The sequence below is a fragment of the Nelusetta ayraudi genome, unplaced genomic scaffold, assembly GCF_046127955.1.
Source record: "Nelusetta ayraudi isolate G7.1 ecotype Tasmania unplaced genomic scaffold, CSIRO-AGI_Nayr_v1 ptg000016l, whole genome shotgun sequence".
NCBI lineage: Eukaryota > Metazoa > Chordata > Actinopteri > Tetraodontiformes > Monacanthidae > Nelusetta > Nelusetta ayraudi.
The window spans coordinates 1513056-1536500 of record NW_027466066.1 but is presented as its reverse complement, the minus strand read 5'-3'; the positions used below and the strand labels follow the sequence as shown (position 1 = coordinate 1536500).

The window sequence follows — 23445 nt, the reverse complement described above, 5'->3', positions numbered from 1 at the left end:
TCCCAGAAAGGTGGAAGGAACACCTGGATGGGGGTTGTTGTCATCACTCACCCGGGAGAGCCCATCAGCTTTTGAACTTCGTTTTTTTTTTTTTTTCCTATCATTTTTCTCTCTCTCTGCTTTGAAATGTGCGATCCTAACATTAGGGAAATGAGACGAGGTGCGACAACAGACAGTGGTTTGCGTGTGACGGGGCTGCTGCTGTGTTGTTACTCACACCTTGGTGTCTCGCGCGTCTGGCCTTATCGCCGTGGATCAGATCATTCCTGCCGTCAAATGAGTATTTCTGAGTATTTCTCGCTCGCGCAAGATGTTTTTGCAGATATGCATTTTTTTTTTTTTTTATCTTTCGAAGTTCAAACGGCGTGCGAAGCCTCCCTGTAAGCCATGGGATTGCATGGGACGTGTTATTTGTGGATCACAGCCTGGAGGGCCTGAAGTAGCTAAACAGGAAACCAAGTATGTGAGTTTCTTCTCGTCTGTTTCTCTGTGCGAGTTTCTCTGAAGGAATAGTCTCACCTTTGACCTCTACGACTCGTTTCTACCTGGTTCCTGGGTTAGAACAGACGTGGGCAAGCTACGGCCCCGGGGGCCATGTTAAACTTTTTAATCCAGCCTACCAAACTCAAAGACCATTGGTATTAAGTAAGAAATAAAATAACCGTATTTCAGCAATTTTCAGCATTTAAAAAAAAAAGTTATTTCAATGAAGAGCCGAATACAATCTGTCTTCAAAGACGCACGTTTTGTTCTAATGATTTGTTCATTGTCAGTTGACATTAAAGCACATCTTTGCCACATATCCCACGATATATCTTTTTACTCCTAAGAGGCGGGTCACCAAAACACTCCCGGCCTGGCCCCTTAAATCTTTGGTCAAATTTTAGAACCCATTGTGGCCCACGAGTCAGAAAGTTTGCCCACTTGGTTATGTAGCAGTATCTCTGGTTATGTAGCAGAGGTAAATTTCCTCATATCAGACAAAAACTCCATATTTAAAAGTCAATTCCCGGGACGTTGAAGAAGACGAGCGGCACCGACAAGCGAGCAAAAACAAAAAAAAACCCGAGCTACTCTCAGAACAGTCGGTGTGATTACTCGCTGCCTAATTACACGGCTTGTTCAACTGTGTTATTCTAAACCCTGTCGGGGGGTAATTGGGTCGTCCATCTGTGCTCCCTGTGAACTGACGCGGAAGTAAGTGGGATGAACTTCCCTCGTTGGGGCGCGTGCGCCTGGGTTTACCTCCGGATCGCCTCCCGGTTTGTGCAAAATTCACTTTTCCTGCGTTTCTTTGCTCAACGACCGGTCCGTCGGTCGGCCGCCCCGGAACGAGGGAAGTCCATCTTTTACTCCTTTGGCTTGCTTTTGATTTTCAAGAGGTGGAGTTGAAACACTCAGGCCTAACAAAAAAAAAAAAAAAAAAAGAAAGAAAAGAATTGACCCTGACTGACCCTTGATACCCCCCACAGCACATTTGCAGTTTTGGAGGAGGCTTGAACTGAGGCAGGGGGGGATAGATACAGTTTTCTGGAGAGCTACAGAATTTCTTTTTATTGTCGGGGGGGGGGTATAATCGTTCCCTCCCGAGGCTGCTCCGTCGGATTTAGGGATTAAAAAAAAAAAATAAAGATCTGGATATAGGTGGAATGCGCAGCCTTTCACGACTTGCCAAGTAACATAATACTTTCGTGGACTGATGATCGGGCTGAGGAGGAACCACGGCGGATTTATTTCGTGCCACGCCGATACGTAGTCTGATGTCGGCTCGGGCTGAGGTGGTGTTTTTTTTTTTCTCTCCTCCCACTAATGACAATAAGCGCCGATCCAATTTTTCAAAGTGGGAAGAGAATGTGCGGCGGCGGCGGCGCTCCTCCAATTTAGACAAAACTCCCCTTTGTGCGTTGGCCGGATAATAAAAGTGAAGAGGAGGTTCAGCTGGAGCAGTAACTGACAACAGATGGCCCTGTGTGTGCGTGCACGCGCGCTAGTGAGACACGCTAACGCCGCACTTGGCGCGCGCAACCCCCCGCCCCCCAGCACAACCGCTGATATGAATGAGCCCTCCCCTCCCCCACCACCACCACCACCACCACCACCACCGACACAGCATCACTGCTGCTGAGTCACATTTACTGGCGACGCACACGTGACTTCACTCCCTTCACTTTATCATCTATTTCCCACAATCCCCCCACTGTGTCTTCACTTGCTTCCTGCGTTTAAGGGGTAGCCGGCGTCGGGCGGGGGAGGGGTTGGGTCGCTGTCTGCGTTTGGATCTCGTTTTGCGCTTCTCGCCGAAGACGGGTTTTTTTTAGCCTTGTTTTTTGTTTGCTGTTCGCTTTCCGCTCGCGGTGACGCTGGCCGCCACTGACTCAGCAGCCAGTTTCTCTTTTTCTCCTCCTCCTCCTCCTCCTCCCACCTCCAGTCCCGTGTCTCTCTCTCTTATCGCCGTATCTCGCCACGCCAGCGCTCGACGCATTTGGTCGACCTGGCTATCATTGAAAAAAACACGCAAAAAAATTAGTAAATATCCGAAATAGTTGCGCCAGGTCACCTTCAACCGAGCCTCCTCACTGAGCTCCGGTCAGAAATAAATCAAGCGTTCAAGCTTTCAACCGCTCTATTTTTTTTCCCCCCATGCAAGTATACGCCAATATCATTTGACTTCTTCATCAAGAAATTACAACATTCTTTACTTTCTATTTTAAGAATGGAACATTCAGACGTTTCAGATAAACGAGCTTTTGCGTGTTGGCGTATTAACCGTTACAGAAACATGGGGGGAAAGGATGTTGATCATTAATAATGCTGTTAATTTATAGCAGCCCCCGCGGCATAATCAATCATCGACTGGTTGCTATAATAAATTTGTTTAAGCGCTAACAAAAAAAAAAATTACAAATCTGCATAATCTCATAAAGCTGTGCTAACTGCCCTGAACCGTGCAGCACATGGACAATGTTTGCGGGGCCATCTGGCCCTAAACAATGGGGATGGAATTCATAAAAAAAAAAAAAAAAAATAACACAACTGCTGGAATTGTATCTGGTCTGCTGTGTGTGTGTGTGTGTGTGTGTGCGTGTGATTGACTGTCCCGCCGTTCCTCACCCACAAGGGTGAAAACGCTCGTTCATACCAAATGAATCTGAAATGGCGTTTAAAATTTACGATGCGGCAGCGTCCCATCTGTTAAAGAGCCCATAGAATGCGCTCGCACGGGGGAGGAGCCTCTCGGAGGAAGCACAATGGTTAAGTGGGCGACCCTTCTGTCAGTCGGAGTCAAATCCGACCGAGGTGCCGCCGTCACGGCCGCTTGGTTTGAGTCTCCAAGAGACTGAGCGGCGCGGCTCGGTTTCGGGTTTTTTGACTCTCGGCTTCGGTTCAGATCCCGGCTTTGAAAAACTTCCCGGGAAAGAAAAATCCGAATTTCGTTAACAAAGTGTTGCATTCGAGTGGGCGAAATTTGATACTAAACTGAAATGGTTTGACAACCCCCCACACTCGTCACAATGGTCCATGCGGGCTGATGTTTTAGTGTTGAGTGTCAGTGCCTGACAGTGAAGTGGCCCCATGTGATCCACCATCCAAAAAACTCAGCTTTTTTTTTTTTAAAGTTTACATTCTGCCCTTGCTGCTAAAACTGATGCTTTTGATAGGGAGACCAAAACTAGCTAAAGTGTTTTCAGTGCGCTTCGTGACATCACCAGCATGCCCAGAGCTGTGTGTTGTCTGCAGGCGGCTACGGCAGCGGGACGGAGGACGGAACAAACGGCAGGCGCTCTTTGTGACATCACACAGGGCAAATTCGGGCTCCGTCGCTCAGCTGCGGCAACATCTGACGTCTCGGATTGGCGTCGACCCGCCGTCCGCAGCCTCATTCCGCGGATTCCTTGCCAGAGAAATCGGAGAAATTAATTCATTTAAAGAGCAAAGCAACTTAGCGAGATTCAGCCTTGATTGTTGTTTTTTTTTCCCCCGCATGCATAATAATGACTGCGTATCATCTCCCCGCTAGGTGCTCTTTTGTCCCGACACAATGGAGTCTAATGCTCTGTTTTCCTCGCCATTGTCTCATTTATCTCCCGTGCATTTGCTCGGAAAGTGAAACACTTCTCTGTCTGTCTGTCATACTAATGTATGCACTCAGTTCACTGACGCGCCCCCTGTGTGTGTGTGTGTGTGTGTGTGTGTGTGTGTGTGTGTGTGTGTGTGTGTGTGTGTGTGTGTGTGTGTGTGTGTGTGTGTGTGTGCGCTCGTGCGTGCTTGCTAGCTTTTGTCTGGATGCATCCTCGGATTTTAAGACTCAATCCAGTCATTACTGCTCGCCTGCCGTGGAGGATTAGCACACTGACACACATTGCACACGGGCAGCGGCAGCAATCGCTGCATGTGTGTGTGTGTGTGTGCGTGTGTGTGTGTGTGTTTGCACATCTATAGTAAGAGGTGACATCGAGCTGCTGCTGCTGCTGCTGCTGCAAGTAAAAGGTGTCAGAGAGAAGCTTAGTTTTCCCCTCAAGGCGCACGCACAACTTTATCTGCCGTGCGGCTGGAGTTCACGCCTGTGTGTGTGTGTGGGTGTGTGTTGCTGTGCGTGTCGTGCGTGTGCCGTCGTTCCCTCGCAACGCAACCGGCTTCTCATCCGAGGCCGTCAGTCAGCGGCGCAGCGTCTCGATGATCCTTTTTTTCGCCGCAGCATCTCCGCGTGTGAGATTTGTCGGGTGGGGGATGGGGTGGTGTTGGGGTGGGGGTGGGGGTTGGGGAGGTGCTGAAGTCGCGCGCTCCCCATCCGACGGTTCACAAAGCCTGTCGCTCTGCGATAAAGCGGCGACCCCCTGACAGCATTAGCATAGCGGTAATAGATAAATAAATGCATTGTTGAAGCCTGCAGGTGGAATTTGCTTCTTCTGGGGGGGGGACGAGTTGACGTGCGCCTATTCGGAGGTGCCTGAATAATAATGAATGATGAAGTCGGGCATCTTCTGAGGGGTTTTTGAGACAAATTTAAAGGGGGTGTATGTGAAACGGCTCGCGTGGGTTTTCGTGGCGGAAACGAGTCCAACGCTCGCTCGCCGCGTCGGCTTCAGGTAACCGCGAAGTAGCGCCGAGCCTCTTGTCACAGCTCCGGCAAAAAAAAAAGTCAATATACAGGTATATTACAAGGGACGGAACAGAGCAGACTGGGTTTACTCTCAAAGGCCTTGAGAAAATATCAAAGAGCCATCGAATCAGAATCAGGAGCAGATTCAGCCCTGAGTTGGATGCTGGTGTTGCTGGCGACCAACAGAGGGCGACAGAGGTCAGTAGTTGCTCCTCGGACATTCCGTGGCGAGGTTGGAGCTTTACTTTTATCCTTTCAGCCTGGAACGCGCGCACGCGCGTACGCGCACACATTCTCAGGTGTTCCAGCGCGCTTTTGTGTTGATAGAACTCAGATTTATCACCGTTCGCTTTGATGAGGGTCTCACCCCCGCGACAAATTAGCGTCAGTAAGCAGGCGGAGGGCGAAGAAAGAGGACCAGGTAAAGACTTTCTTTCTATTCGGTGGAAACTGAGCAGATAGTGACCTGTCAGTTAAACGCATTTACAATTCAAATGTAGACCTGGTTTGATCTTATTGTTTGAGGAAGGGACGCAAAGTGCCCTTTGCATTATCAACTCCGCTTTATTTATTCATTAGATAAAAAAAGCACACGTTGAGTGGATTCTAAAAGTAGACGTGGGCCTTTTGTCATTTAAATGTCGAGAGGAAAGAGCAGAAGCTGCCTTGCTCTACGTTGTCAAAGCTCGTGAGCACTCCCCTCTGATTAGGGATGCAAATTATCGCTTAATTCATCAATCGTTAGTTGATTGACCATATCGATCGATTAGCGATTAATTGATCAGCGGCAATTTTTCCTGAGAACCTAAATTTCACGATCAAAAATGTGTAAGGAGCACATTGCTTGACTTTTAAATAATGTTGAGGGTCCAATGTGGCCCGTTTTTACATTAGAGAACAGAAAAAACACCCTCAACATTTATCCTCTCACTTCTAATGGGTCACATTTCAACTTTTCTTTTTCTTCCAAAGTTGTTTAACTTGTTCTACTGTAGGTATAATATGACCATCACAGTATCTACAGGTGAATTGCTCTTTCCTGCCACTACACCATGTAATGATACTAACTACCTGTGTAAAAAATGTTCAATTAACTGCAACAAATTTGATTTAATCGATTAAATTTTTAATCGACGGTTAATCGATAATCGATTAATACTTCTGATGCGTTCAATCGGTGGGCGAACGTGACCGTGGCCCTTCAAGGAGTCTGAGGTTTTTTGCTTGGAGGAGCTGGATCACAATCCTCCAGAGGAAAATCTTTACAAAAAAAAAAAAGAAAAAAAAAGACTCTAACCATTAGCATAAAGCCACTGGAGTGATACTTGCGTCTGTGTCCTGGAGAAAAAGAAACACATTATGCAAATAGTCGGCAGGAGTGTATTTTTTCCAAGTGCGTCTGCATGCGTGGGACGTTAATAACTCTTGCTGTCAGCCGCACAAATGAGACATTCTGCGCACTCAGCTGCTTGACTGCGGAATGGTCGTAAATCATGTATTTAAAAGGAGGGCGGCCACGCACACGCACACGCACGCACGCACGCACGCACGCAGCCCGCGCCTCTGATAAAGAATAGACGCAGTTCTCCCAACCGGGGTGTTAAATTAGCAGAATGTAAAGCGGCGTGTGCGACCTGCCTCGCATGAATTCCTGAGAGCATTGTGTTGAAAATATTCCCCGCAGGTGAATGCGTCGGATCGGAGCGAGCGGCACTCAACGGACTCAGAAGACGACACCGTGCCGGAGTTAATTAAACATTCAGCTCCGAAACATTAAAGTGTTTTTGTGTCCATTCCAGAAATCGGGGGAGAGTTTTTTTTTCCCCTTCATTTAGCACTCAAGACGTGCAAAAACACACATTTTCTTTTATGCTCATTATTCTGCGAGAAAGCCGCTGCTCACAAGGGCCTCGTGAGATCCGTCCCGGCCTTCATTTGCTTATTTCGCAAAGCCAATATTTGCGTTCGGCGGCGTGGGCGTGGCCGCCGGTGCGCTCGTCCCGCCCGGGCTGCGCACACCTGACGACGCCGTTGTGTTTTCACTGCGGCCGCAGGAACAATGGCAACACTGGGGAAACCAAAGAGCTCGGTTTCCCCCGGCTGAGGTTCCGCACGCTTTGTTTTTAGCCGTTGCAAACACGCTTCATTGTCGTTTCGCGTTTGGGGCTCTCGGACTGACTGGCTGTTTGAATATGTTTTAATGGGTGACTGTTTTTTTTTTTTTTCTTCTTCTTCTTCTGTTCTCTTCTCAGGTCTTTTTTCGATAGCGAGACTCTCCGTCGTCTGCAGTCATGTTCCGAAACAGCCTGAAGATGCTGCTGGGAGGCAAAAACCGCAAGAGCAACACTGGTCAGTATCTCACGGCGCAAACGTTTCGCAACCTCTTTGTCCGACCCTGGGCGAGGCGGCCATGAGGTGGCAGCAGTGAGCTCAGCGACGGGGAATGTTGAAATCGATTGGCGACGCAGTTAAATTTGGTCTTGAATCCAGTCACTTGTTGTTTTTTTTTTTGTTGTTTTTTTTTAAGCTATGTAGATGCAGGCCACCTTTTACTGAACCTTCAGTTATCCGACTTGTAATGCAGCTTTATCGCTGAAGGGTCTGGAATGTCTTGTTTTCAGAGTCTGAGTCCAGAACTATCAGCAGTCTTTCTTTTGTGTTCTTGCAAGCCGCCCGTAAAACCCACCGAAGAGCCTGAAAACAAAGTAGACAAAGCCACTGTGTGCCTCGCTGCCACTAGCATACTGTGAATGCTCTAGTAGCAGCAGCTCTATCCGTCCTGGATGATATTTTCATTTCACTTTAAAACCAGAACAAACAAACAAATCTGTCTACAACTGGTGGAAGAAATGTCTGATTCATCTAATAAAAAAAGACAGCTCATCCCACTGCTCTCCCAAGTTTTTCTTTCTCAAAGTTTTTTTTATGTTCTCTTTGGGCTCTCTGCCAGTCAGACACGTGATCGAATTCCATCATCCGTCATGCCAACTTCTGACTGCCACGGCAAATTCTGAAACCTTCTGGCAATCCCCACAGTGATTTGTCGCTTCGTCGCGCTCACTATTTAAAGGTCCAGTGTGTAAAATTTGACTTCATTTATGAATTTTGTATTGGTAAAAGCTTAACATGCAGCTCATTGTTACATTAACAAAAGTGCATGGTCACAGTACAATAATACAATCATAAATGTAATTTGGTTTTCCTAATATACATAGAGGAATAAGGGTCTTGCTCCCATTTAGCTGCCATATCGCACCGCCATATTTCTAAGAAGCCTGGTGTGGACAATTCCCGTCCACCTGACAGCACGTTTCGTAATTAGGGTGAACGCTAGCGTCCTCAAATAAACCAACGAGGAAGGAGGAGGACAGATATCTAGGTTTGTGCTAGCAGGCCACTGTAGTTTGCTGGCAAGTTCAAGCGAGGGAGGGTACAGAGTCCATAAGGGGACATAAGTGAAAGAGTGCTGCAATCTGAAATGTAGCCACTTGATGTCAGTGTTTCTCATTAAAAATCCCCAAATATTACACACTTAGCCTTGAAGCCCGGTTCCATCGGCGGCATCTGTCATTATCAGGTATCATCCAGCATGTTCCCGTCTTCAGACTCCACCACCTGACTCCTGCTCTCTCTTCCAACTACAGGGAGGAACCTGGAGCCAGACGGCTCGGAGGTCAGGATGATGGAGGGCTTCACGCGCTCGCTTCCGTCCTCTCCCCTCCTCCACCTTCGTCTGGCGAAAAGAGCCGGTACTGTCTGTCTGTCTGTCTGTCCGTCTCGCCTCATCTTGTCTTGTCTGTCTTAACAGGCTGTCACATGGTCATGACAGCCTGCTCGAAGCCAAACACAGGAAAACACTCTTTCGCACAATTCCAAACGAGACACAGGCGGCGCGTCACACAGACGGGGAGCCAGATGGCCGTCTCCCGCCGACGGCAGCGTGGCCGACGCGAGCAAAACAAACACTAGCAGCGTCGCAACACACCTACGTTTTGTTTGTTTGTTTCATTTACTCTGATTTCCGCGTCTCCAACCAACTCAAGCGGCTTTTCTCCGCCTCTTTCCTCCCCGAAACGGCGAGGCACGGGGGCCGCAGTAGGTAGCCTAGAGCTAGCTGCTGCTTCTGATTCCTTTTTTTTTTATTGAGTTGGTCAGCGAATGGCTGGAACTGTCACGCACGTGCGTTTCGCGCAGATGGATCGCAGACAACGGATCTGTTTCTTTGGGCTTCATAAATCATTAGTCAGCAGTACACAGTGCTCAACCTTGTAAAACCGACAGTAGGTCCTCACTTCCTGGAAGCACCTTCGGTCAGTCAGTTACCGTTATTCATTCAGTTCCCCAAATAGGGACGATACTGATGCGTGTTGGTACTTTATGAAAAACCATTTGTGTACTCTAGTCATACTGGTAGCCATTACTTCATCAGATCTATTGGGTTCATTTCTATACGATGTGTTTGGAAGGGGAGGAAAGCAAAGCCAGGCGAAATGAGCTCCTGGTTTGTTTTATAGGGGAGGCCCTTTGTGACATCACAGCAGTCTTATTTCCGTGTGTTTTAGAGTTTGTATTGATGCTTTTCTTGAGTTAGAACAAGCGACACTGGCAAGGGCCCAATGTTGAGGAGAGAACAGCACGGAGCCGCTGATCCCTCCAACATCCATCGCCAATCAATCTTTCAATACCTCTCAAGGAGAGTATTGAATCCTCCTTGACGCCGACGTCGATGTCGTCGGTGACGTTTCGATTGGGCCACCCGGCCCTGCTGCGAACTGCACTCCTTACCCGAGTACGACCGTCCGTATATATTTCTTACCTGCAACTCTGGACTCATTCAGTCATTCTCTCCCCGCTCCCCCCGCTGTTTTTCGCGCACGTTGTGGAAAAACTTGAGGCTGATACGGAGTTTGTGGTGACGACTGGGGGTCGGGTGGGGGCGGGGTTGGGGGGAGGCCCCCATTGTGATGCTGTGATGTCATCTTTTTTTTTTTTAATCGCGGCAGTCAGGCCACAAGCGGCGCTCATAGAGCGAACCGTGCAGAATCTGTTGCTCCTCCTTTTTTCTGCCTCTCTGTCTCTGTCTCCAGTCCTGCTGCACACACGCACGCACGCACGCAGCTGTGCGGTGCGGTACACTGCACCAGGCAGCAGAAAGGGGGTTGCGGGGATGACCCTTGACCCCAGCATTTGATCGTCCCCCTGTGACCCAGTGAGAGAGAAAACACAGAGAAGTAACCCAATCTGCTCTCGGCTCCCCTCCTCCTCCTCCTCCTCCTCCTCCTCCTCTTAATCCCCGCGCTTCGTCTGACAGGCCTCCTCCTCCTAAACATTGCCATGTGCGACTCGTCCTCTTTGTCTCCCGAACCGCTCGCTCTCTGTCAAAACAGTAACGTAATGAGCTGCCCGGTCGTCGGCCTGAGGGGGGTGGCGTTCAACACGTGACGCATGCGTGTGTGGTCGGGCAGGAGACGCAGCTCCGTGAGCCTCTGGTCACCCCGTCTATTCGTCGCAGTCAAGGGCCAATAGTGGTATGTTGACTGAATCAACATTATATTAGCACACCTCAGCCGTTGAAATGCTAAAATGCTATAATATCGTGAGACTGGCCTGCACACTCCACACTAAGATCATCAAGCTCATGTTTATCACTTGTGCTGTGTGCGAAAGGCACAACAAAAAAAACAATACAGCATTTTTAGCCCTCTGTTTGCAACCTCGACCAAAATCGCCCTGTTAGCTAAAACTAATGGCTCTGTTGCCTTTGATATGTTTAGAGGGGGATGTGGAGAGTGGCTAGGAAGGGAGTCAATGCCCTTTGTGACATCACAATGGTCTCACTTCCAAGATGTGTGTGTGTGCGTGGAACAAGCCAAAGATGTCAAAACAGTGGCTTTTCTGACTCCTTCTGGAGTTTCATCGTCTGAAAACATTGATAAGACGGATTTTGCACGATAAACGACCTTTTTGACCTTTCTGGAAAAAGTTGGCCAGCGCTGAAGACGTTTTCCTGGCCGGCGGCCAACGAGGTTCGCGCCAACTTCAGTATCTGTAGTCGCGTTTTCCAACTCGACTCCCTTTGTTTCCGTCGGGAGCGTCTTCCGACAGTAGGAGGGAACAGCTGTTTCTCTGGGAACCTGCAAGTCAACCAGGTCACCGTTCGAGGTGGGCTTTCCTCGCTGTTTTTGAAACCGTGAACCTGCGGAGGGGACGGCGGAGGATGGAGGTGGGCGCAGGGGGAGGGGTCCTGTGGCGGCGATGGCGGCAGCTGCTTCGAATGCAGACGGAAAAACACCAGAGGAGAGGGATTCCGGAGCCAAACTGAGACGCGTCTGATTCCCGGAGGCTGTGAAAAAAAACTCCCAAGCCGGTGCCGCGTCGTAATGGGGCACACGTGTGCGTCCTCCCTCGCACACGCAGCGGGATCTTCTCTCTCCCCTCCCATCAGCGCTTTCTCCGCGCTCCTCTTCCAGAGATAAACACATAAAAAAAACAAAACAGCCGGGCAGCGCTGTCTCCCTAAAGTCTCCCCGAGCCTCTCAACATGTAATTCATTACTCCTCTCGCTCGCTCTCCCTCTCCTCTCCCCCTCTTGCTCTCTCTCTCTCTCTCTCGCCGTGGCCCCTCCTACGCGCCCGACTTTCCTCCTCCATGTGTGCACTTCTTTTTTTTCACTCCCGAGGTTGGAGGAGGGGAGCTTTTGATTTTTTTTGCGGCGCACTGAGACGGAGAAGGGAGGTCGTCTTTCAGGCCAGGAGACCGGAGGAAAAACTCCTTTAAACACTCGAGGTGGGGGTGGGGGGTGGTGGAGGAAACTCGCCTTGACCTACTTCTGACCGTGGAGGAGTAAGGGGGGGGCATCACCGGGGGAGCCCGTTCGCTCTCTCTTCCCCCCCCCCACGTTTGTTTTCTCTTTCTTTCTCCCCGCTTTGTGCGGAGGAGGCGCTACCTGTTGGCGGAAAAGCCTCCCGCCTCCTTTCGTCTGGAGGAGGAGGAGGAGGAGGAGGAGGAGGAAAAACAACAACCAACGTATCGGATCTCCAACCCGTCCAGAGAGTGTCCGCGGAGGTCCGTAAACGCAGCCTTTAAACGCGCCCCGGAGGCGTGCGGTCACGGCCCGGAGCGTCGGCATCACGCTGAGAGCGGCAGCGGTCGGACTGACCGTTCATTTTCTTCTTTCGCTCCTTCCTCGCCGTCCTCCCGCCTCCTCTTTGTGCGCTCCGGAGGGGAAGAGGGAAGAGGAGGAGGAGGAGCTCCGAGGTGGCCAGAGAGCAGAAGCGAGCAGAGGAGGAGGAGGAAAAGTGATGTTGCCGTGCGCGTCGGGAGCTTTTTCATCTCCAGGAAGCATCGCCGCCGCTCGGAGAGGTCGCCTCTGATTCTCCGACTTCTGCCCCCGCCGCACCTTCTCCATGGGGCAGCGCTGAGGTCAACCCCCACCGCTCGACCATGGACTGCACGGCGGCTATTTTGAAACTGTGCGCCCGCTCCCGGTCCAAGTGGAGCAGGCACAAGCGCTCCCCGCATCGGCCCTGGAGGCGTTCGGACGGCCGCTGCTGCGTCGGCGGCGCCGGTGTCGGAGGGCTGGACGCGTCGTCCCTGGTCAGGCGCGCGCTGATTTACGCCTGCTGCTGCCGCCCGGGCGAGGAGACCTCCGAGCTTTGCCCCGAGTGGGAGGACCGCCCGGTCGGCGGCGGGGGGAGAGGACAGAGTGTGGAGGAAGAAGAAGGTGAAAGTGAGTTGCTGTTTTTCGGGAGTGGGGGGGGGGGGGGGGGGGGAGCCGAGTCGCTGCCCCGGGGCGTGTTGGGTGGCGGGGGGGTGAAGACACACTGAGCTTGTGTGCCACTGAAAGGCTCCTTAGACCACAACGACGCGTTTAAATCCCTTGAAATACCTGGGCGGATGAGTGAATTCAGCGCACGTCTTGCGCACAAATCCTGTTGTGTTTTTTTTTTTTAAGGATTTTCATCAAAAGTTGACAATAAACCCCCACTGAGCACCGCTGCCTGCGGTTCGCGAATCTTCTCTTTCCGGTGTGAATTTTGTTTGATGTGTTCTGTCTTTCGGGGGCCGGGGGGAGGGGGGGAGGGGGGTGACATGTTTAGTAGCTTCATTATTTCTGTCGTGTGAGAGAGGCTTTCAGACTTTTTGAAGGAGAAAGCGCCAGTCAAACTGAGCAAAAAATGTCTGCCACCAGCGTTCTGGTGGCTACGTGGAAGGAAAACCTTTGGGTTCGAGGTATGACTGCTCTTGGTACGCTCTCCTGAGAGGAGAGCCACAGGTGGACTGCGATAACAGGACCTTTTTACTATTTGAGACTGAAACCGGCGTTACCTCGTAAGCCAAACAGTGGCCCTTTTCAGGGTATTTTTGCTCCTAATCTGTTTCCAACTGTCCCATTCGCAAGAGGAACGAGGTGAAATTAAGCCCAAACCCCTCGGTTCTGGTCTGTTTGAAACCTAACATCTGTGATTCCAGGCTGACATGGTCGGCGAGCGTGAGTCAGGATTTATGATTAGCCCGGGCCCAGACCAGAGACTGCTGCGCTCACCACTCCTTTGGAATCGACTTTATTCTCTCGGTCTGGCACCGCACGGTGAAAGTGTAATTCGATCGGCTGATAAAACAGTTGTCCAGAAAGCGCACGGAGCAGGAGTCACGAGTGGGCCGCCAAGCATTGTCACAGAGCTAAAGAGGACTAGCTGACTAACTGACACGGCGCTAATATCAAGTGTTCTTGATATCACTCGACATTGTGTGGGTTACGTCTGTCACATTCCTCAGAACCGCTCTACTAAACGGAACATCAGTGTCAAGTTAAAAGACGGAGGCTGGCAAGTCGTTCCTGAGTGATCGGTTTGGGAAAGTCTCAAATAAATTCCTTCTAGAATCCTTAAAACTGGAAACAAAGACGGACCAAGAGAACCAAGTCCACTCTGGACGAGACTGAACGGAGTCAAGGCCACTTCACTTCAGCTCTTGCTTATACAAAGCTGGTGGAATTTGTAAATTGGTCGCTTTAGCTGCGAGCTAGCAGGTTGTATGCTAGCCAGGGCTGCGGTCGTTGTTGTTGTTTCTATTTATTGCGACCAATCATATGTAACGATGTGAACGAGATGAAAAATTGTGTCAACGGAAAGCAATGTGTCGTCAGCGTATACCGACTTGAACTGGCTGCTTCCAGTTAGCCGAGCTAGCTTTACACCTCTTCCCACCCAAAAACACAATGTGCCTTCGCTCGGCGCAAAGACTCGCAGACAAACTTAACGAAGCCGACCTCACTTGGACCCACGGAAGGATCAGCATAGTTTTCCTCAGCTGCTTGAACTTCAGTCTCGGATCACTAGGACTAGCTTGGAAGAAAACAAAAAAACAAAGCGGCTTGGAAGCCAAAAGGCAGGCTGCTGTCCTGACTAAAGGTCACGAACATTAATTTTCTAGGGATAATGGCGCGCATTCTTTCCGCCGGGGGGGCATCTGCAGCGTTGCTTTCGACGCGTAAAAAGTGATGGTGGCGGTTTCAACTGTATTGTGAGTTTTCTTGACGTCTCTGCCTCGTTTTATCGCTGGCAATCGAGCTCCGTGATCTCTCAGCGAGGTGGGTAGAACCTCGTGTAAGTGGGGTCGGAGGGGGTGGGGTTGGGGGGGGGGGGACTAAAACAATCTGTAAGTCAGACCAGTAGGAAAATAAATTAAAACGGTGACGGAGGAAATGAAAAAGGGGAAAATGAAAATGAGGCGGGACGCGTGAGGCTTTGGGCTTGAGCGGGGGGGGAGGGGGGGGGGGAGAGACGAGGGAAGAAAGAAACTCTCTGCCCTCTGTTTCTGATCATCCCGTCTCGCTTCCCTCCGTCTAAAAGCGACCCGCACACCCTGTCATTGGCTGACCACACGTGCACATGTACGCGGGGACGTGCGTGCCTGCAGCCTCTGCCTCTTCCCGGCGCGTTTGCTCATTTTTATTTTCAGTGTGTGTGTGTGTGTGTGCGTGTGCGTGCGTGCTTCTGCGTGCGTGTGTGTGTGTCTTCTTTGGAATTTAGTCCGACAGTCAGCAATTTATAGCTGTAATTACAGACTGTTGGGGAAAGAGACCGAGTACAAGTTTTCATGCTGTGGCTTACAGTAGATGAGTGTGTGTGTATGCGTGCGTGCGTGCGTGTGTGTGTGTGTTGGCCTTCAAATTGGTTCAGATTTGGGACTTTCTGCCATCTTTTTACACAACATGCAATTCAAGTCATTTTTATTGCTTTTTAATCTTTTTTGTGTATGGAACCCGCTGGTTCGTCCGCTCTGGCCCAGTGTGGGCTGCTGACAGCCTTCCGCACCCCCCACCCACCACCCCTCTGCCTTTAGAGGACGTAACACATGGAAATTGTGGATATTGAATCTTGATCAGAGTTGCCTTCCAAAACTGTCTCCTTTTTTTTTTTTTGAGCCGCAACACTGCAGTAAAAAAAAAAAAAAAAAAAAAAAAAGTGACTACACAACATTCAGTCCATTGATACAGGACCTCCTCACACTTTTGTCATGGTGTCTTGCACTTCCTTCCTGTTTAAATATGTCTCTCTCAGTCTGCCGAATTGGGGCTAGCTTCCAGGTACCGTGCCAAAGAGTGAACCTTGACCTCATTCTTATGTTTTCGTCCTGTTTCTTTTTCCCTCCAGGTGAAGAAGAGGATTTGGGGCCGCCGCCCACAGTGGATGAGGCGGCTGACGCTCTGATGACCAGACTGGGCTTTTTGCTGGGAGATAAGATCATCACTGGAGAGGCGGGGTCATCTTACCACGGCCAGGATGATGGACAGGTAATCAGCAAGCGCAGGCGCGCAGGCGCGCACACACACACACGTGTGTGTTCAGTCTTACCTAGCGTGCTGAAACACAGTCTCTTTGTTTGTAGAAATGGTTTTCTACTAAAAAAAAAAAAAAGAAAAAGGTAGTTATTAAAGTTTATGAAATCAAAGCAGTGCGTTTTATCTTGTTTACTTTCTGAATATACCCTTTGTGCCTATCTTTAGGCAGGGGGCACATTTTGAAAGCGAGGAGAAAGAAGGGCAGCAACAGAAAGCCAAACCATCAAAACCAAAAACATGTGATTGTAACATTTCACGGGCGAAGACCTTCATTGGTAACAGATTCGACTTGAAAACAGCGTCTACGAAAACGGACGGCTCTCGTTCAGCATTGTCCATCACTTCTTGAACGGCCAGAGTTTGTGATAGCTATCTAAAATATCTAAAACTCATTTGGAGAATTTGGAAAAGGTTGTTGGTTTGAGTCCCATCGAGAGAGAGAGAGAGAGAGAGAGAGAGAGAGAGAGAGAGAGAGAGAGAGAGAGAGAGAGAGAGAGAGAGAGAGAGAGAGAGAGAGAGAGAGAGAGAGAGAGAGAGAGAGAGAGAGAGAGAGAGAGAGAGAGAGAGAGAGAGAGAGAGACTGCCCTCACTCCGAGACAGCTGGGATCGCCTCCAGCAGACCCCTGTGACCTTGAGTGCAGGATACACACGCCGATATTGGAAGGACAGATGGTCGCCGGCAGCTGGTTGCTGGTTCGCCGTGGAGCCACATGCTCGCTCGGCGCTCCGATTGTGTTTTTTGGTGGGGGCCTCGACATCTCACGGTCCCTCTCCCCGCCGCGACCTGTCTCTCCCGCAGAGGATTTCTCCCTCTTCCAGCCTGGCCAGCAGCAGCACCTCGCCGTGCTCCACGCTGCAGCCCCCTGCTGGAGTGGAGGGCAACAGCGTCAGCAAGCACGCCTCCAACCACGCCTCGGTCACCTCGCCCACCTCGACGCTGGAGAGCAGGGACAGCGGCATTATAGGTAACGTAGTGTAGACCGTAGTCTAAAGTCAAAGGCAGGCATGGGCAAACTACGGCCCGTGGGGCATAAGCGGCCCGTTAAAGAAATGATGTTAATAGTAAATGAGGAAAAAAAATAGCTGTATTTCATCTTTTTTTTTTTTTTCTGTGTTTTAAATACCGTGGGGCTTCAAAGACACATTTTGTTCTACTGCTTTTGTTCCATTTTCAGTTGACATTAAAGCACACGTTTTCTATGATGGAGAGTTTTGGTGGGTCACCAAAACTCGCCAGCCATCTGCTCCTGCTCCAGCCCCTCTTGTCAAATGATCGGAGCCATTGTGGCCCAGCTTTTACTTTTGTACTGTTTCGATGGGAGAAAAATGCTGTTCGGGCTTTTTTGATGATTTTTGTCTGCAGTCCCTCGAGTGGCCACTTTGAAAAATCTACCGCAGTCCGGTATCCAGATATTACAATAAATCCATGGATTCACCTCAGTACTCAAATCCATTTGAAATTTAGTAATTACAAACTGAAATCAGTTATTCACTATAAAGCAGAAAAAAACATAAAACAACAGTTATATATTGATTTGCAGTCCACTTTTGTCAGTGTATCTCCACGCCACTCGATATGGCCTGGTTGTAATCAGTTGTGATGAAGCCACTGCGCCATTGCTTCCGAACCGGAATGTTTCATAAGATGGGAGTCGTGGCTGTGAATAAATATAGTTGTAGCGCCTCAAAAAAAGCTCCCTCACGTTTGATACCTCCCTCTGTCTGCCTAAGCAGCCTGTCGCTGTGCTTCAGTAACAAACACAGCAGGATCCAGGTTGTTCAGTTCCTCTATGCATGCTGATGTTTTTCCAAGATGATTTAAGGGATAGGATATTAGGATTTGAATGTGTTTGAAAGATGCAGTAAAATTGCAACAAATACATTCTGCCATGTTCCGTTAGCCCCATAAATCTCAGCTCTCTCCTCCCCCCGCAGCCACGCTGACCAGCTACTCCGCCGAGTCGGCGGCCGGCCGGGACGAAGGCGCCAAGTACCCGTGCGACGGCTACGGCAGCAGCCGGCAGAAGGGCGGCCGGCTGGTGGTGCCCTCCACCTCCTCCTCCTGCATGGTGGGGGCGGGCCGAGCCGGCGAGGGCTTCCTGTACAGGGCCGAGGGCGACATGGCCGCCTCCACCTACAGCCTGAACAAGCTGCACCCGGACCGGGGCCCTGGCTCCTCCCACTCGCCCGGCTCCACCCACTCCATCCCGCTCTACCTCATGCCCCGGCCAAATTCAGTCGCAGGTAGGAAATAATCTGTCGTGTGAAAAAAGGAAAAAATGTTTATTTACACATCACCGCTGACTCATTTCTGCCTTGAACTCCATTATAAGCAGCTTCATGAAATAATTCCCTCTAAAAACATTACTAGTGCATGGAAATCAGTGAGGATGTGTTGAACACATTATGGGATGGCTTTGACAGTTGTTGCCCTGAATGTCTAGTAATTGTTAGTGATTTTAGAGGCTGAATATCAAGTGCGCATAACCCTAACTCTGTTGCACACTAGAAATTCTTAAATCATTCATGCCATCATTACACAACTTGAATGGTTTAAAATGGCAGAACAATGTTAACATGAGGCAAGGCGCGGCAGCTGTGTATATAGAGCACATTTCACACACAAGGCAACTCAATGTGCTTTACATGATTCAAAGTTCATACATTTTAAAAGCATTTAAAAACAGTTTTCAAAGACAAAATGCAGAGGGAAAAAAAGATAGATTAAAATGCATTAACAGAGCAGTAATAAAGAATATAAATAAAAAGATGAGAATAAAATATAAGAAGATGAACCAAAGGACTCAATTATATGCAAAAGAGAAAACAAGAGTCTTTAACCTGTATTATAATCACACTTAGTAAACAGATGGTTTGTATTTTAGGCTCTTCAAAACAGCCGACTTTTGGTGTGTTGACGCAGAAAACAAACAAAAAACCTGGAATTCTCTGGCACTTAATCAAAGAATGATTTCATCAATTAGACATTGGAAATGGTTTTCAGTAAACACTAAAATGTTCCTATACTTGTTCAGCACATCGTGACGGACTTTTTTTCTGCACTCACAATGATCGCAGAGGACTCAAGATCATTATTTCATAAAAGTGGTTATAATGGAGTTCAATGCAGAAGAGACACAAGCTTTTGAACAGAAGTGTACGTATTGTATGTTACAACAAATCGGCACGGGGGGGGCGGGGTTTCTTGTCTTGCGCAGTCGGGCCATATTCAGCCTAGAAATAACAAAGCTAATACTCGTTTGTAATGGGATCAATGTTTTGGAAGGAAATAATATGCCCCCTGCTAAAACAAACCTCGCAGCAGGAACACGTTCTCCTTTCCGCGTCCCATTAAAAAAAAAAAAAAAAAAAAAAAAAATGAAAGCCTTGAACACATTGGGAAGGGAAGGAAGGGAAGAGGAAGGATGTGAGTGACGTGACTGAAAACACACGGTCGTACGCACAAGATGTGAGACCCCGAGTCAGCGCGGCGAGAGCGGACTTGTTCAAGCAGCTCTTTCGGTTTTTGGCGACTGCCGGTAGGTTCCCACCGCTTTCCAAGCCGTCCGTCCGCCTCTCACTCCTGCCTCTTATCAGCTGCAAGGGAAATAGAAGCCGCGGCGGCCCCCTCAGAGTGGTTCCTACACATCCTGTCGCTCAGTTTCCTCCGACTTTGGCTCAGCCTCGTCGTGCTTGCGGGGCAGCCTCCGCGACCGCGCAGCTACACAACCCACGTTTTGTTGTTGTATTTTAAACCTAGCTTGTTTTATGAATCGGCCGGTCCGCACAGATAGCGCAGGTTCGCCAACAAAAGAGCTTTGGAGGGATTTTTGATTGTTCTCTGTTGCCTGTCAACGGATTGACGATATTTTTGCGATTTTAGCATGATGGACATTTTGAGTTGCTGCTGAGTTGGTTTGATCAGCTGTTTGGCTTTTAGTCTTTTACTCATTCTTTCTCCGCCGCCACGTGAATGTAAACATGTAATGGTGTCTGCTGAAAATTTTAACATAGAGCAATCAGAACAGATTTTCTTTTTAAATTAAAAGCCTATAAATCTTGAGCTTGGCTCAGTTAGGAAGAAGAATCTTGGAATGATGCAGATTTATTCAGACATGAGCAATTTTTATAACACCGACTCTACCAATTCATCTGTCATAATTGACTTGTCTTTCCAGCCACTAGCTCCGCCCACCTTGAAGACCTAGCGTACCTAGATGAGCAACAGAGGCACGTTCCCTCCAGGACGTCGCTCAGAATGCCCAGGCAGAACTCTGGGAGCCGCAGCCAACAGGACCACAGAGGTACGAACCCCCCGAGAAACCACCTGGTGGCGCCGCTGTCGCTGCTTTGCCCCCGGGAAACGCCTACCCCAACCTCTCTTTTGCTGGTTTTCTCCCCCCCGCCCCCCGCAGTTTCTTTCACCCCCTCCCTCAACCTGAAGCCCCTCCACTTTGAGATCCCCGGCCTCTCGTCCGATTGGCTCTTCACCGGCAGGGAGTGGCTCTTCCAGGAGGTGGACGCCTGCCTCCGCAGCGGCGACCCCTCCACCAGCCGGGGCGTCGTCATCGTCGGCAACATGGGCTTCGGCAAGACGGCCATCGTCACCCGCCTGCTGGCGCTCAGCTGTCACGGGAGTCGGCTGTGGCCGCAAGCCGCGGGGAACCAGACCCTGCCCAAACGTAAGCGAGGCGATCGGGCACCGAGGACTGGGGTGTACGGTCAGCTGGCAAATTCCTTCGAATGTTCAAGATGTTGATAATAATATAATAACAGTAATATTAAGTAATAAGTCCACACAGACACTTTACAAAAGAAGATTGAAACGCGTCAGAATAAAATTTGCAGTTAAAAAATACACCACAAACAAATCGGATGCAGATTAGAATAAAAAAAGGAAAAACGAGGATGTTCGTATCAATTGTAGTTAAACAAATAAGTTAAAAAAAAAAAAAAAAGACACTGAGGAACATTAAAACAGTAAATTTGTTCTTTTGTTGTTTGTTGTGATTTGAATGATGGCAGGTCAGTGCAGTCACGGATGTTGCTTGACCGAACTGTAGTTGTCATGTGTCCTCGATATCCCAACTTCACAAACAAAATCATATGACTCAAATCAAATCAAACGGTGTGCATAACCATGTGTGTCTCCCAGCAAGCTCCTCAAAAAAAAAAAGGCAACGTCCAGTTTTGAGGAATGCTGATGAAAAACGTATGTCGAAGTCCGCCCTTTGTGATGTCACATGGAGCACGGAAACCACTGCTGTCCGCTACACCTTCACACACACCAACTTGTGGAAGTAGTTTTGAACTGAACTGAAGCGTCAAGGTCTTTTCGCAGGAGGCTGTGAACAGAGTGTTAAATATGATGTTCCCTCGGAAATCTGTTTTGGAATAAAAAAAAAAAAAAAACGGAACAGTGGCAGGCCGCTCCACTCAACTCTGGAAAGAAAAACAAAGGGCTGAGACTGGTGTCATGTAACCTTTAAAATACAGTGCTGTGGCAATGCAAATAAGGCCAAGTCTATTTTAGAGACCAAACATTTTATTGCTACCTTGGACTTGGCGAGCACTCGCTGGGGGTGGCGAAGGTAGCGCAGTAATTTGTTGGCAGGAGCGCCTATCACATGCGCTCAGAAGGACCCGCGCGGCGCTCTTCCGGGCCACAAAGGCGGCCCTATTCACTCAGCGAGGGGGTCATCATGCGAAGCCGGCGTAATCGGCCAACGCCGAAGCTGCACAGAACCGCAGACCTCCTGGAAAAACCCGTGAAGTCACGCCGGGAAGGGGGAGGGGGGGGGGAGCAAAAATCCGTGAAACCAAGTCGAGAAAGCGGGTCAAAGCGGGCGAAGGCAGCCGCACAGTCGGGAAACTATTCTGACCTCTTAAAATCACGTCCAATGCTCCTTCCCCTTCCAGATGTGGAGAGCGTCTCCTTTTCCCATGATTCCCTGGGAAGAGGCGGAGGCGGGGATGACGCAGGAGGCGGCGGAAGCTGTCCAGGCACGCCAGAGATGAGGAGGAGACAGGAGGAGGGGCTGAGGAGGCTTGCAGGGCAGGTAAGACCCTCCCACTGGGAGACGCACTGGCTTTAGCCCCACGTCGCTGCCAGCGAGGGAAACGTGGGATCCAGTGGAACATCAGGAAACCAGGAGGAACTTGTAGCTAATGTGATCGCGTGACACGCTGGGTCTTTCACGTTAAAAACGCCGGTCATGGACAGTCAGTCCATCCGTTTTTGTATGAGAGAGTTTACATTAATTACACTGCCAGTCAAAAGTTTGGACGCACCTTCTCATGCATTTTTTTTTTAAACTTTGCAACTTTCTACACTGCAGATAGATTTGGAAGACATCAAATGTGAGCAAGATACATGCAATTATGCAGCAAAGAAAAACACCTTAAATAACTTGAAATATGCTTTTTATCAAAAATGGCTATTTTGAAGAATTTAAATGTAAAACTTGTTGTTATACACGTGTTATTATCTAACATAATTCCATGTGTGTTCATACGTAATTTTGATGCCTTCAGTGTGAAACTGCAATGTCAATAGTCATGAGAATGAAAAAAAGACATTAAATTCACAGTGTTCAAACTTTTGTCTGGTAGTCTGTAATTGCTGACTTTCGTATCTGGTCCACGTCATGAAATGCATATTTATACGTTGTTTATGCTATGTTGAATTGACCGGGTTTTAACCAAATGTTGCCACATGTGTGACTGTGTCCATGCAGGTGGTCTCTTATCACTTCTGCCAAGCCGACAACTGCCACACCTGCCTGGTTCCGGAGTTCGTCCACAGCATGGCCGCCATGCTCAGCACCGCCCCCCAGCTGGCGACCTACCAGGAGCTGCTGCACCGCTCGCGCGAGCTCCAGAGCGTGCTCAGCCTGCGCTCGTGCATCCAGGACCCCAGCGCCGCCCTTCAGAGGGGGATACTGGAACCGCTGGACGCCCTCTACAGAGGTCCGGACACGTTCCGCCGCGCGCCGCCCGCTTCCTGTTTCACCCCGACGACGCCAGAGCTCGATTTGCTCTCTTTCTCTCCGCAGAGAGGAAGCTGCACGTGGAGAAGGCGGGGCTTATCGTGCTGATCGATGGGCTAAACGAGGCGGAGTTCCACCGGCCGGACTACGGCGACACGCTGACTTCCTTCCTGTCCAGGAACATCCAGAAGTTTCCTTCCTGGTTGAAAGTCATCACCACAGTCCGGACCAACCAGCAGGTAGAGGCCAAATGCAAAAAAAAAAAGTGACTGTTGAATCATCTGGAGGGTCCGTGTGCTCCAGTACAGCACCTCTCATGAAAACTGTCAATCAAAAAGCTGTATATTTAGCCAACTGTTTACGGTTTCGTGCAAAAGAAACTCTTAGCTTTAGCATCCTGCTAAATCTGGCGCTTTGTTGTTTCACGCTTAGAAGAGGTCAAAGAGAGTTTAGCCTGCGGGGGTGAAACAAACTCTCGGTCGAGAGTGTTGTCACCAACCAGGAAGAGG

General features: G+C 49.4%; 1 protein-coding gene across 4 annotated transcripts in view; it reads left to right on the top strand.

The window, feature by feature from the left end:
* The window catches only part of LOC142886668 (protein TANC2-like), a 45218-nt gene that overhangs the window by 9497 nt on the left and 12276 nt on the right, over nucleotides 1–23445 (top strand). For 2 of the 4 annotated variants that reach the window (XM_076023730.1, XM_076023731.1), the window contains exons 2-11: nucleotides 7354–7450; nucleotides 8746–8850; nucleotides 15760–15899; nucleotides 16747–16912; nucleotides 17883–18191; nucleotides 20126–20251; nucleotides 20363–20629; nucleotides 21867–22006; nucleotides 22685–22916; nucleotides 23003–23175. In XM_076023730.1, the coding sequence (XP_075879845.1) occupies nucleotides 7393–7450; nucleotides 8746–8850; nucleotides 15760–15899; nucleotides 16747–16912; nucleotides 17883–18191; nucleotides 20126–20251; nucleotides 20363–20629; nucleotides 21867–22006; nucleotides 22685–22916; nucleotides 23003–23175 (1716 nt within the window). In that variant the 5' untranslated portion in view covers nucleotides 7354–7392. Of the gene's footprint in view, nucleotides 1–7353; nucleotides 7451–8745; nucleotides 8851–12014; nucleotides 12831–15759; nucleotides 15900–16746; nucleotides 16913–17882; nucleotides 18192–20125; nucleotides 20252–20362; nucleotides 20630–21866; nucleotides 22007–22684; nucleotides 22917–23002; nucleotides 23176–23445 lie in introns of those variants that run through there. The other 2 variants (XM_076023728.1, XM_076023729.1) reach the window with 2 other exon arrangements.